Source organism: Peromyscus eremicus, chromosome 1, assembly GCF_949786415.1.
Source record: "Peromyscus eremicus chromosome 1, PerEre_H2_v1, whole genome shotgun sequence".
NCBI lineage: Eukaryota > Metazoa > Chordata > Mammalia > Rodentia > Cricetidae > Peromyscus > Peromyscus eremicus.
The window spans coordinates 183,683,207-183,697,019 of NC_081416.1; the positions used below are offsets into that span (position 1 = coordinate 183,683,207).

General features: G+C 43.7%; 1 protein-coding gene and 1 non-coding gene across 2 annotated transcripts; one reads left to right on the plus strand and one right to left on the minus strand.

Moving 5' to 3' along the window:
- Positions 1 to 6,749: 6,749 nt before the first annotated feature.
- LOC131902999 (U1 spliceosomal RNA) lies at positions 6,750 to 6,913 on the minus strand. Its single transcript, XR_009377263.1, has one exon. It is a non-coding gene; the product is annotated as a U1 spliceosomal RNA (small nuclear RNA).
- A 2,030-nt stretch (positions 6,914 to 8,943) lies between these two features.
- On the plus strand, positions 8,944 to 9,457 carry LOC131902637 (small integral membrane protein 30-like). The gene has a single exon (XM_059253642.1). It carries the CDS (start codon positions 9,088 to 9,090, stop codon positions 9,265 to 9,267), a length of 180 nt encoding a protein of 59 aa, XP_059109625.1. The 5' UTR covers positions 8,944 to 9,087; the 3' UTR covers positions 9,268 to 9,457.
- Positions 9,458 to 13,813: the final 4,356 nt, after the last annotated feature.

The following is a 13,813-nucleotide window of genomic DNA, read 5'->3' on the forward strand; positions in this document are numbered from 1 at the left end:
GGAAAAAAGAAAGTATCTTCAACAAATGGTTCTGGCATAACTGGATGTCAACATGTAGAAGATTACAAATAGGTCCATATCTGTCACCATGCACAAAACTCAAGTCCAAGTGGATCAAAGACCTCAACATAAATCCAGTTACACTGAACTTGATAGAAGAGAAAGTAGGAAGTACTCTTGAACGCATTGGCACAGGAGATTACTTCCTAAATATAACACCAGTAGCACAGACACTGAGAACAACAATTAATAAATGGACCTCTTGAAACTGAGAAGCTTTCATAGGGCAAAAGACACGATCAGTAAGACAAAAAGACAGCCTACAGAATGGGAAAAGACCTTCACCAACCCCACCTCTGACAGATGACTGATCTCCAAAGTATATAAAGAACTCAAGAAACTAGACATCAAAATACTGAACAATCCAATTTAAAAATGGTCTAAAGAGCTAAACAGAGAATTCTCAAAAGAAGATTCTCAAATGGGAAAGACATTTAAAGAAATGCTCAACATCCTTAATCATCAGAGAAATGCAAATCAAAACGACTCTGAGATACTACCTTACACCTGTCAGAATGACTATGATCAAAAATACTAATGACAGTCAATGTTAGAGAGGATGCAGAGCAAAGGGAACACTCCTCCATTGTTGGTGGGAGTGCAAACTTGTACAACCACTGTGGAAATCAGTATGGTGGTTTCTCAGAAAATTGGGAATCGACCTACCTCAAGACCCAGCCATACCACTCTTGGGCATATACCCAGAGAATGCTCAGTCATACCACAGAGATACATGCTCAACTATGTTCATAGCAGCATTATTCATAATAGCCAGAACCTGGAAACAACCTAGATGCCTGTCAACTGAAGAATGGATAAAGAAAATGTGACTGCTGCTGAAGCCCAACATGGCAGAGACCTATTGGACCTTCGTGAAAAACTCTCCTCTTCTGATGCCAATGGGGATTGAGAGCTCAATATGGCCAGCTTTGGCAAGCATTAACATAAGCCTAGGAACTGTAGCCATGCGGTTGGATTCTCCAGAAGGTAACAACGGAGTATTACTCAGCAGAGAAAACAATGACAGCATGAAATTAGCAGGCAAATGGGTGGAACTAGAAAAAATCATCCTGAGTGAGGTAACTCAAACCCAGAAGGACAAACATGGTATGTACTCACTCATAAGTGGATTCTAGATATAAAGCAAAGAACAATCAGACTGCAACCCACAGAACCATGGAGACTATATATATATATATATAGCGTGGGGGACCCTAGGACGACTATGGCTTATAATAAGTTTTGGTTTTACTCAATTATTGAGCAAGCCTCAATGAAACATTTCACTATTAAGGTAAGAATTTCTACTATATCAAGCTGATAATAGAAAAATTAAATAATTAATTTAAAAAAATAAAAAATAAAAGAAAAATTTGAACTATTAAAAAAAAGCCAAACAAATATATTTTGCTAAAGTAAAAAGGGGGAACTAAGGACTCATCATTCCTCTCCCCATTCTAAAAATTCCCTTGTTTTATATATTTAAAATTTTTTATTGGTGGATTCTGCTGGAGTATCCACTGCAGATACGCACTGGAGGTCTCCTGTTGCAAATCACCCTCTGGAGCGATGGAAGGATTTTTCTACAGGCACTTGGAGGAGACCCGATCTGGTATTGGTGTGGGCCCGGGGATCTGTTTATGTCTTTCCTCAGGACAATGAGGTTCCTCTTTGGATTCCTGAGCGCTGAGTGCACCCTGTGACTGCTGCTGAAGCCCAACATGGCAGAGACCTATTGGACCTTCGTGAAAAACTCTCCTCTTCTGATGCCAATGGGGATTGAGAGCCCAATATGGCCAGCTTTGGCAAGCATTAACATAAGCCTAGGAACTGTAGCCATGCGGTTGGATTCTCCAGAAGGTAATGTATGGTAAGTGCTTTTTCAAGTATGTTTGAAAATGTGTCACCCAGACACCTTGGAGATTAAGGATAACCCTGAAGGTCACTGACCTCCATTTGTTAACAGTTGCATGCTAGCTAAGCCTTTTCATTTTCAAAATCCTCTTCAAGCTGGTGTAGTTCCTACTTTTCAGGAGTGGCTCTGTGCAACACTTACTGGCCTCCTGAAATTCATTTAGTCCCCTTTGAAGATACCTTAAAATTTATGAGCCTAGGGGCTGGAGAGATGGCTCAGAGGTTAAGAGCACTGACTGCTCTTCCAGAGGTCCTGAGTTCAATTCCCAGCAACCACATGGTGGCTCACAACCATCTATAATGAGATCTGGTGCTTTCTTCTGGCATGCAGTCACATATGCTGTTTACATAATAAATAAATGCATTTAAAAAAAAATTTATGAGCCTAAATGTAGCCATTATAAGACCATTAGTTATGCTCTGTGTGAGCTGCCTATTTTTTCTTTATGGTTTTTAGTTGTTCTTTTGCAGAGCTGCCAGCTTAAGTCGTGCTGGGATCAAGAAAAATGGGCCTTGGCAGTTGTGTTCCTGGAGTTATATCCATGCCACTGGATGCCCAAACACTCCAGAAGAGAATTTAACATTACTCCTGCTGTTGTTGCTGTTATAGCAGAGGTGGCCACTGTTGCTACTGTTTCTGGGATTACCATTCCATAATTGCTTACTACAGCTAGCACAGTGGAGACCCTGGCAGTAAAAGTAGCTACCACAGTTAATTAATCTTTCATTCTATTGGGCATGATAAATTTAATTCAATAGTTATATACATTTCAATTGGCTTTGAAAATTATAAATTTATAAACTCAAGTTCCATTTGCTTTTGGGATACCATCTTACAAGGACTCCAATTTGCAGTTAGGCTCGTTCAGGAAGGAAATGGCTCAGTTGCCTTTAGCCTACTGGCTATGGGTGGGTGAGGACTTCTGTTGGTCTTTTCTGTGTCAAACACACAGATTGCAAGCCCAGTGCCACTTTGAGGTCTTTGGCAGCAATTAACTCTGCAGCTCACACAAGATAGAGCCTGTATGATAATGAGTATTCAGAGACGGGTAATACCTGGGGGGCATTCACCAACTTAAGACAGAGCACCTGTGTGGCCTGGGCAGGTGTCTCCATGATGGGTAAGGTAACCTGCTGACGTCCCACGCAACCTAAGTCAGAAGCTCATTTTTTAGTAAAAGGGGGATCTGTAGGTCCCTGGCCCCTGTTTTGGATAACAGTTGCCTTGCTTGCTGACCTTGACCTTGATATCCTCCCTATGCTAATTCCCTCCCAGGTTTCACCCTCCTGAATGTTTAAGGGAAGTGCCTTGTCTGTGTACCCTGCATAATGGGCGTTAACAGCTTAGATGCAAGATTGTAAAACATCGGCAGCAAACTTCTGCCCTCCGGGGTTCTCCCGTTGTGCTGTAAGCCTGTATTTAAGACCTCCTCCCTCCTTCAATAAATGGCATTCAACATTAAAAAATAAATAAATTAATTTAAAAAAAGATGAATTCGAATGAATTGGAAAAAAAACATTTTATATCATATGTATGAGTGCTTTGCCTGTATGTCTGTTTACCATGTGTGTGTCTGGCACTCGAGGAACCCTTGGAACTAGAGCTGATTGTGTGCCACCATGTGGGTGCTGAGAACCAAACCTGGATCCCATGAAAGAGCAGCCAGTGCTCTTAACCACTGACCCATCGCAATAGACTATCTCTTATCACCTTTAAGGTGTGAGCTGTGTTGCTATAAGGACAATAGCTTTTGTGAATGTAACCTCATTGAAATTAATAACATCCACAAACACCATATATCCATATAAGGTCATATTGTAAGGTGCTGAATATTAGCACATCAACACATTTTCCTCTATGTCATAATGACTCTCCAAAAGTAGTCAGAGAACGGCAATAGAGAATGGCTCAACAGTGAAGAGCACTAGCTGCTCTTCCAGGGACCCAGGTTCAATTCCCAGCACTTACAAGGCAGTTTATACCCATGTTTAACTCCAGTTCCAGGGGAAAGGCTCTCCTATTCTGAATCCTCAAGAACCACATGTGCATGTGGTACACACACATACATACAGGCAAACGTTCATAAACATAAAATAAATTTTAAATAGAGGCAGGTGGATCTCTGTGATTTCGAGGACAGCCTGGTCTACAGAGCAAGTTCCAGGACAATCAAGGCTGTTACACAGAGAAACCTTGTCTGGAAAAAAACAAAAATAAATAAAGTCAGAAAGCCAAAAAAAAAAAAAATCCCTACTGATGCACCAGCTAAGTAGTAGTAAGAGAGAGGTTCAGATTAGCCTGGGTGGATGGAGCCTAAAACAAAAGCCACATGCCTCTGATGGAGAGCTTGTCTGTGCAAGGCATGAAAGGGAGCTGGATAGTTGATGCTATTCTTTTACCACAGCAGATGTCACAGTGTATTGAGGAAAGGTTTCTTCCAGATGAGGGCTTTATGATTCTGAAGCTCCCCTGGAATGAATCTGACCTGATATTCACAGTGAGTCAAAGAGTTAATGTGTGAAGGAAGTATCCTTGCAAGCCCCAGTCAGAGAAGAGGTATGATTTTTCAGTTCCTTCCTGATATTAGTCACCTTCTCATTCTGATTTTAATACAATAAAGCATATGCGTAGACACACACACACACACACACACACACACACACACACACACACACCAAAAAGAAAGCCTTAAAAAACAAAGCCCTTGCTCTATATTTATTTCCGCATCTTTAATTTTTTTTCCCCACCCTTCTTCCCCACCACCCCGTTTTGGGGCATTCTTCTCTCGTGTAACGGGAGTCACTCCTCTCAGCATCTTCTCACCTCTAATAACCTTTTGCTATTTCTTCCTTGTTTTCTACATTTAAAATATGTACATCGAGGGCTAGAGGGATGGCTCCGAGGTTAAGAGCACTGGCTGTTCTTCCAGAGGTCCTGAGTTCAATTCCCAGCAACCACATGGTAGCTCACAACCATCTATAATGAGATCCGGTGCCCTCTTCTGGCGTGCAGGCATGCATGCAGATAGAACACTGTATACATAATTAATAAATAAATATTAAAAAAATATGCACATTGAGGAGCACTTTGACTGAGGGATTCTGAGAGTCTGCATCAGAACTGCCACTGAGACAAAGATTTGAAGGATGTGCTCCCCCCCCTCCCCCCAGCTGGGGACCGAACCCAGGGCCTTGGGCGCTGTACCACTGAGCTAAATCCCCAACCCCTGAAGGATGTGCTTTTTAAGACACACCCCCTCACTTTGAAGATGAAGAGGTAAACTGCAGGGTACTCCCCAGGCTTGAACAGTTTAAAGCAGAGGAATCTCACACAAGGTCTGCAGCCTGCCAACAGTGAGTCCTGGACCACAGATTCTTATTCTCCTAGCTTCTACACATGTGACCTGCTTTCTATAGTTTCCCCCTGCACATGCACACATAGGCTTATTGAGTTATGCTACGCATGCGCATAGATTGCGTGATCATGCTGCATGCAAATTACACAATCACGCAGTGCAGGGATTACGTTGGAGGTAAGGCCCTGGGATGTCTAATTGTTTTTTTAGTGCATGCTTGTTCATTTAGCTAGGGGAGTGGCCAGTGGCCACGAATTCCAACAGAAACCCTGCTTCGAAAAGAAGAAAGAAGAAAAGAAAGAAAAGCAAAGAAGACCTCTTAAAGTCATTTCCTGATAGACCCCAATTTCAATCAGGTATTTGTTCTCATTTTTATATAAGATAAATAGATAATAGAATTTTCAAAAAGCTTTATCTAATTTGTCTCTTCATCTGTCTGTATCAACCCAATTCTCCGTAACCATGTAGGTCACTTTCTTGCCCTTGTCTCACAAACACTCACCCTCAACTTACCCATGCTGACCCCCGGACATTCAGAATTGTTTGAGGAACAGACTTCTCTAGCTAATTTAATTTTTTTTTAATGCTCAAGTTTATTGTTTTTTAAAAAAACTTAGATAATGTGTATTTGTTTTGTCCTGGTGGATGCCAAGAACAGATTTTGAATCCATTGGAATAGAAGTTAGAGACAGTTGTGAGCCATCACATGGGTGCTGTTTTCTTTGTAATAGCAGCAAATTCTCTTAATCATTGAACGAGCCCTTTAATTTTAATTCTTAATATTATTGTGCGTGTGTTGGGGGGCATGCCATGGTGTATGCGTAAAGGTCTGTGGACAACTTGGTGGAATATTCTCCTTCCTTGCCGCTTTGTATTGTTTGCCTGGGTTGCAAGACCCACAAGCAAGACCACCACAGAACAATATCCAATGCAAAACACAAAGGGGTTTATTGATAACAAGCAAGCTTGGGCTTGGTCCGTGTCCAACATCCCACACAGCAGGTGGAGGAGGACGACCCAAGCACTCACTTGAAGGGGTTTATTTTTATTTTTATCCCCCCAGAGCTGAGGACCAAACCCAGGGCCTTGCACTTGCTAGGCAAGTGCTCTACCACTGAGCTAAATCCCCAACCCCTTGAAAAGGTTTATATAGGAAAGGTTTACATGCAGCTTGGGATTGGACAAGGGGGTGATTGGTGAGGTAGTTCTTTGAAGTTACTGGCTGAACTATAAGCATGAGGTTACTGATGGCTAACAGGATGCAGGGTATCTACAGAGACATAAGTTTTTACTCCCTATGTCCTGCTTTTGTTGAACCCAGGATATATATGTTCAGAGTTATTGTTCCAGTCCTACTCTCCTCTGAGGTCAACTTCTCATCAGTGGAGCACATTGCTCCCCATGTCTTTTTTTTTTTTTCAGGGGAGAGCGCGAACGCAGTCCCCCACTACCACAAATTATGCAGTCGAGTTTCCCGCATTTGGGGAAATCGCAGGGGTCAGCACATCCGGAGTGCAATGGATAAGCCTCGCCCTGGGAAAACCACCTTCGTGATCATGGTATCTCCCCTGCCAGGTAAGTATCCCATGTCTTGTTTTGCCAAGTCCAGGATACATAGACTTACTGACCCAGCCTTATAAGTTCAATTTCTGGTCACTTCTGAAACTGTTGGTCAGCAAATACATTTGGAGGAGTCTTTCAAGATGGCTACTGATTTTTCCCTCTCAGTATGAGTTCCGGAAATTCGATTTGGGCTTGTCCTGAAAATATCTCTACTCACTGAACCACCTTCCCAACACTGTATTCCCCCTTTCTTTTTTTTACATTTAAAAATATGTGGGTATGTGCACAAATGTATGTGCCCCAGTTTTCTCTACACTGTGGGTTCTGGACATTGAACTTAAGTCATGAGGCTTGACAACAAATGCCTTTACATATTGAGCCACCTCCCTGGGTCTTCTGTAGCTCAGGCTGCAACTTGGCTACAGAGCAGAGAACCTCTGGGTTGTCTGCCTCTATCACTCAAAGGCAAGGATTATGAGAGTATGCCACCAAGCCAGCTCTTCCTGCATGTCTTGAGACAAGATAATCCCATTGTGTTGTGATCAGGATTTTGTTTGTGTTTGTTGTGTGTTGTGTGTAGGGGGGGATTACTCGGATTGGATTCAGGCCCTCACAAATGCTAGAGAAGGAAATTACATCTTATTATATAAATAATATACAAAATTATATGTTAGCTTTGGCTTGAACTACTCATCCTCCTGCCTCCAAGTGCTAGGATTAATGGTGTGTCACCACACCCTACACACCCTGTCTACTGCGATTTTGTTTGTTTTGTTTTTCGAGACAGGGTTTCTCTGTGTAGCTTTGCGCCTGTCCTGGAACTCACTCTGTAGACCAGGCTGGCCTTGAACTCACAGAGATCTGCCTGCCTCTGCCTCCCGAGTGCTGGGATTAAAGGTGTGCGCTGCCTCCGCCACCACAACCCGGCCTACAATGATTTTTTTTTTTTCAGTTTGTGGGCTCATACTTTATTGCACTTAAAATTTTGTACATATGTTCCTGGATGATGCGTGTTTATTCATCTTTTAAACTGTCAAAGCTCACACAGGCCCTGGCACATGGTAGGCACTTGATAAATACCTGATCTTCAGAGCATGACCATTCATGCATCCATGATCCTTCTATTGTACAGTAGGCTGATATTCAGTTTAAGTCCCCTACACCCATTCTGAAGAACACGAAATCCCGCAGTCAGCTTTGTAAAAAGTGAAAAACAGTTCTTGTTCAATTTCCAAATCAGGAGGAGTGTGTCAAGTGGTTGCGTCAGAAACAAAATATGACAATTATTTTTTTGCCTGCACACTGTTTCCTCATTGTCTGTGTCTTTAGCAAAGGATTCATCAGGTAATGTAGCAGGGTCCTTGTTGTTGTTCCCTTTGGGGGCGGGGGCCAAGTAGGCGCAGAGTCAAACTGCACAGACTCTGGGAGAATGTCGAAACAACAAGCTCAGTTTATTCAGGAAGAGGCAAGCCTTATATACCCTCCACCCCACCCTGGGAGGAGGTCTAATGAATTTACATCAGTTGGTGTGACATGGCTGTCTCTCATTGGTCCGGGTCATCTCCAGATCATGTTTCAGCTGCTGTTGCTAAGACCATCAGGCAGCCCCAGGCTGGCTCTCAGAAAGTATCTTTTTTACTTGTTTGAGCCATCGTCTGGCTCTCAAGCCCGTTAGGGATGAGTCGTCCCACATATCCACCCCTTTTTATTATTTTATAGGACATGCTCAGTGGGAGCTAGGGTGCATGGCCCTAACCTTGTTGACCCCATCTCAGGAGAGCTCAGCATAAAGGACTGTGCCTGTCTTAGATTGGCTTGCCAAACAAGCTCGTATCCATCATTGGCTACCAGCCCTGGAAGAGCATCAATCCTGGAGAGCTGTCCGGGTGGTAGGCTTTAGGCAGTAGCCTTCAGTGAGCCATGTAGGCATTATCTCTCTAGGAGGACTTTGATCTAGGTGTCTGAGAGCCAATAAAACCTGTAGGGTCGCCTTCTGTTGGTGAACTTGTTGCAGAAGATATTTGAACAAGAGAAGGATTAGTCGATTCCTGTAATGGCTGCTTTCCGGTCAGGGTTGTCACGGGTGACCTCTTAGCCTCAGCAACCGGAGCTCCAAAGAGGGACTGTTTCACATTGGATAGAATTTCACATACACTCTGGTTTGGGGAAGTTCAGCCCTCCAGACCCCAACATCATGAATTCGGTGTCAACACAGTCGATCTTAGTCCTCACTTCACTGCTGTTGATTCTGCCTGTTGTTGAAGCTGTAGAAGCTGGAGATGCCATTGCACTCTTACTGGGAGTGGTTCTCAGCGTTACAGGCATTTGTGCCTGCTTGGGGATATACGCCAGAAAGCGAAATGGACAGATGTGACTCTGGAGGACTCTTCTGAATTAGACTTCACCCTGGCCAGACTGAAAACCATTGTGCTATTGAGGCCAAACCCAAGGTTTGATCTCTCCTGTTCCCAGCAAGAGGGTTACAGTTAAGAGGATGATTTCACATTTACTTGGTTGTTTTTCCTAAGATGGGAGTAGATGGGGTGGGGTGGGACTGGGGACTTTTTACAACAAAGAGTGCACTAAGAATATGGCCTATGGTTTGTATTTGCTGCTTAGGAAGGGGGTCAAAGAGGGCTTAAATTTGCATAAGCATTACTTCATGCTTTCTAGATTGTTAAAGCACATGGCATTGGAGGAAGGAAGTATTTGCTCAGAATCTAGTAAATCAACATTGTTGCTGTATTAATCACTGCCTCTTGAATTCTGGGGGAATCTTTTTCTCTGTATTTTTTGTTGTTGTTCTATCTCCCTAGTTGATATTGTACTTAGATATTAAATAACCAAAAATTGAAACTTTTATGTCTGAGAAAAAGATTAACTAAAATGTACTCAACATGTCTAATTCTAAAATGGAGAAAAGATTTGTTAAAAAAATAACTTTATATTAATTGAGTAACATCTCCTTTGTGAGGAGTACTGTATCAAATACATATCCATTATGCCATAAGTGAAAAAAAAAAAAAGAGAAGGATTAGTCAAAAATTTCAATCTCAAGGACATAGATGGGACCCCAGTCATTTTTATCTCGCCAATCGAAGTCCTTCTGGTGATGTATTATGACCTTGTAGGGGGTGAGGCAATTGTTTAATGTCTAGGGTCGCATGCCAGCGATGATGTGACCTTTACTAATGTCACAGTAGTGGGGCAAATCATACATTACTCCTCTGAAGCTTTTTCTTTGTCCAAAGTCTCTTGGTCTGTTTCCGGACACACATCTCTGGAGGGTATCCATATTGGTGTGGTGGTATTCTGGGGAAAAATGCAGGCATACCCTTGCTCCCGGGTTAACAGGGGAACAGAGGGTTGCCATTGAAGGGTGATGGGATCCCTTCAATGCACCAAGAGCAATGGTGTCTCCCAAGGCATGTAAATAAGTGTGTTGTCCAATTTGGTCTTTTGTGTCAGGGTTAACATATGGTCCTCGGCCTGTGAGCATCTCAAGAGAAATAGCGAAGTTATGCTGTATATTAAAACGAGCCTGAGCCTCAGCCTGGTCATCATAGGCAGCTTGCCAATGAAGGAAGACCATAGGCTCCTGTTGGGGACCGACTCCAGACAGCTGTGTCCTGAACTTTGTCAAGTCTTGACAGGAGGTTCCTGGCCTAACTGCAGGATATACGATTAGATAAACTTTCTGGAGCCTGTCGGCCAGCTGCAGGGGACCTGGGACCAAAACGACCTCACCCTCCCTTAGGAATTTTCCATTCTTCTCTCCGTGCTTCCCCTGCTCCCCCTCCCTGCCTGAAGCCCTGCTTATAAGCCTCAACATCCAGTCAATAAACGAGACCTTGACGCAACTCTGACTTTGTCTTCCTTTACGCGCCTGGTCTCCTTTCTCTCTCGCCCCCATTGATCTTTCAGGAGGTGCCTCCTCGGGTCTCACCCAATAACCTGTCCCGAGGGACAGGTCAAGTGGCGCCCGAACGTGGGGCTTGAGGCACGGTGACCTGCCGGATGATGGACAACAGAAGGGGCCCCCGGAGAGGATCAGGGTAGAGACGCCCGGACCGCATCACTCGTGCAACGCGGGAGAGTCTTGAGGTAAGTGTGTCGTCCCATTGATCGTGGGCAAAAATTTATCTAAAGAGGCTGTTTTTCTAAAGGAGATGAAAGGTAATCTTAGGGAGAGAGGAATAAGAGTTAAGAAAAAGGATTTGATAAAATTCTTCCAATATGCGGAGGAGAAATGTCCCTGGTTAGTGATTAATGGACCAGGAATTCACCCTTTGACTTGGAACAAGGTTGGAAAAGATATTAACAAATTACTCAGAGACAGGGAAAATGTCCCTGACGCCTTTTTTAGATTTTATGGTGTGATTAGAGATGTTCTAAAGGAAGCAGAGGGAGATGGGTGTGTTTCACATTTACTAGCCCTTGCAGAGGATTTTCTCTCAAACTCCCCCTGCCTGACACCCAAGGGTCCAGAGGTTTATTGACATCTACCAGTAAGAGCACTCTCTGTCTTGTCTGTGTCTCTCTGTCTTGTTACTTTTGTTTTGTACCAGTCAATCGATTTGTACTTTGCAGGCTCACTGGGACAGACGTGTCCGGACAGTGAACCTGGCGGCGAAGGGAGACGTCCCAGAGCCCTAAAGCCACCTCAGAGGTGACGATTCGGTTTAGGAGCATCTTTGGGTATCTTCCCCCACGGTGGGAGGAAGTGCCACTTTGTATTTTGTCCTGGGAATTTGTCAGAGCCATTTTGTGGGTTTTTTTGTATGTTTTGTTGTGATCATTGTTACTCTACTCTCTTCTTCTCTTACAAGAAAAAAGGTACATGTCTGACAGGGATGTGGAAGCCCCCTGATGTCTGTTTGATCAAGGACAGAGATCCTCGAGTCTGGATTGTTTTTGGTGTGATTGAGCCTGGAGGGTTACCCCCCCCCCCCAGCACATCAGGCTGTCATTGTTCTTGGAGCTTTGTTGGTTGTTTTGTTGGGGCAAAGTTTTTTCGTGTGCCCTTGGTCTTGTGTGTAATGTATTAATTGTTCTCATTGTTGACTTGACTGTGACGGACACTATGGGACAGTTCCCTTCTTCTCTACTAGAACTTTGCCTAGCCCCCTGGAAGGATGTGTGAGCCACAATAGAGGGAACTGGGTTCCCCACCCCCCACTCCCCAATTGAACTGAGATAAACAGGTAGCTCCTGCCAGATGGGGCTTGCATACTGCAAGAGGAACTTGCTGGCTGTGAATGAGGCCGTCTCAGTGCTGATGTTCCGGTTCTTGGATTGTCTGTGTAAATGTTATTTGTTTTTGTCTACTAACCTCCCTTATTTTCCTAGAGGAAGAGGAGGAAAGAGAGGCATAACAAAGGCCACCTCCGTCCCTCCCTAACTCTCTTGCTATCAGGACTGCAGCCAGCTGGCTGCTCTCACGAGGGTGGGGGTGCGTGCTCTCCGTACAGGTGGGCAAAGACAGGAGCTCTGGACAGGGCAACGGGGACTGCCTGCAATTGACAAAAACTGTGTGAACACTGAACAGAGAATCTGACTTTAGTCAGAGGAGTTAACAAAAACTTTTTTTTTCAGAAACACTGGCAGCCAAGGACATGCTCTATGCCCACTGCTCCCCCTCCCTTCCTTTACTGTGATAACTTCAAAGTCTCTTCTGCCGGCCAGCAGCTTCTCTTGTTAACCCTTCTCTGTCCTGATATTGCTTAAAAAGAAATGTTAAATTACCAGTTCAAGATACTGGGAAAATTATGCTTTTGTTTCCACAGGAAAAATAAAAATTTACATGGTGTGAAACCTCAATAACCCCCCTTCCTCTATCCCCTACAGACAAAGAGGAGCCTAAACCAGGATTCCTAAGTGTAGATAAGAAGTTAGACCCCTTTTTTCCAGGTGGCTTTATCAGCTACAGAAACTTAGAAAAACACAGAGTCAGAATATATGACCATTTGGCAGAGGCTAAGTGGTCATAAAACATCCCAAACTTCTCGAACCCCAGAGACAGCTCGTAAAACTAGACATGGTTGTTTAACAAACAAGAAATAAAGATAACATGAAAAATTACTGTTGTGAACCAGAAAGAAGGGAGGCAGGCTGTGAGAGATGAATTATGTGGTCTGTGCCTTTAAGAACTAGCCTCACAAAGAAAGGGTGCGCTCCTTCCAATCTCCCTGCTGTGTGTGAGAGATTTGGAACGAGCCCCCTGCCGCGGCTTGTGAACTTTGACTTCATCTGAATAAACCTTGCTTTTTGCATTCTGTACCTAAGTCTCCCAATGGCTTCTTTGGGGGCGAACTGGGCATAACAATGGGTTTTGGTCATTTGAGTTCAGTGGGTTACAAATACTTGCCATCATTTAAGAGAATTGGTTTCAAATTATTGTTGGTTAAGATAAAATATAATGTTTTTATAAAAAATGACTTGAGATATATAAAAAAAACACACAAAAAAAACCATGTTTCAGATTTCTTTGTCTTGCTATTCTGCTGTTACATTGAGACCCCAAAGGGCATCAGATGTAGCAGGGTCCTTGTTGTTGTTCCCTTTGAGGGCGGGGGCCAAGTAGGCGCAGAGTCAAACCACACAGACTCTGGGAGAATGTCGAAACAACAAGCTCAGTTTATGCACGAAGAAGCAAGCCTTATATACCCTCCACCCCACCCTGGGAGGAGGTCTAATGAATTTACATCAGTTGGTGTGACATGGCTGTCTCTCATTGGTCCGGGTCATCTCCAGATCATATTTCAGCTGCTGTTGCTAAGACCATCAGGCAGCCCCAGGCTGGCTCTCAGAAAAGTATCTTTTTTACTTGTTTGAGCCATTGTCTGGCCCTCAAGCCGGTTAGGGATGAGTCATCCCACAAGGTAAGAACCCTGGTTTTGGATGCGAGACGGGCATTTCCT

Coding starts and splice junctions, on each gene's coding strand:
- LOC131902637 (XM_059253642.1), top strand. CDS start 9,088: ATGAATTCGGTGTCAACACAGTCGATCTTAGTCCTCACTTCACTGCTG.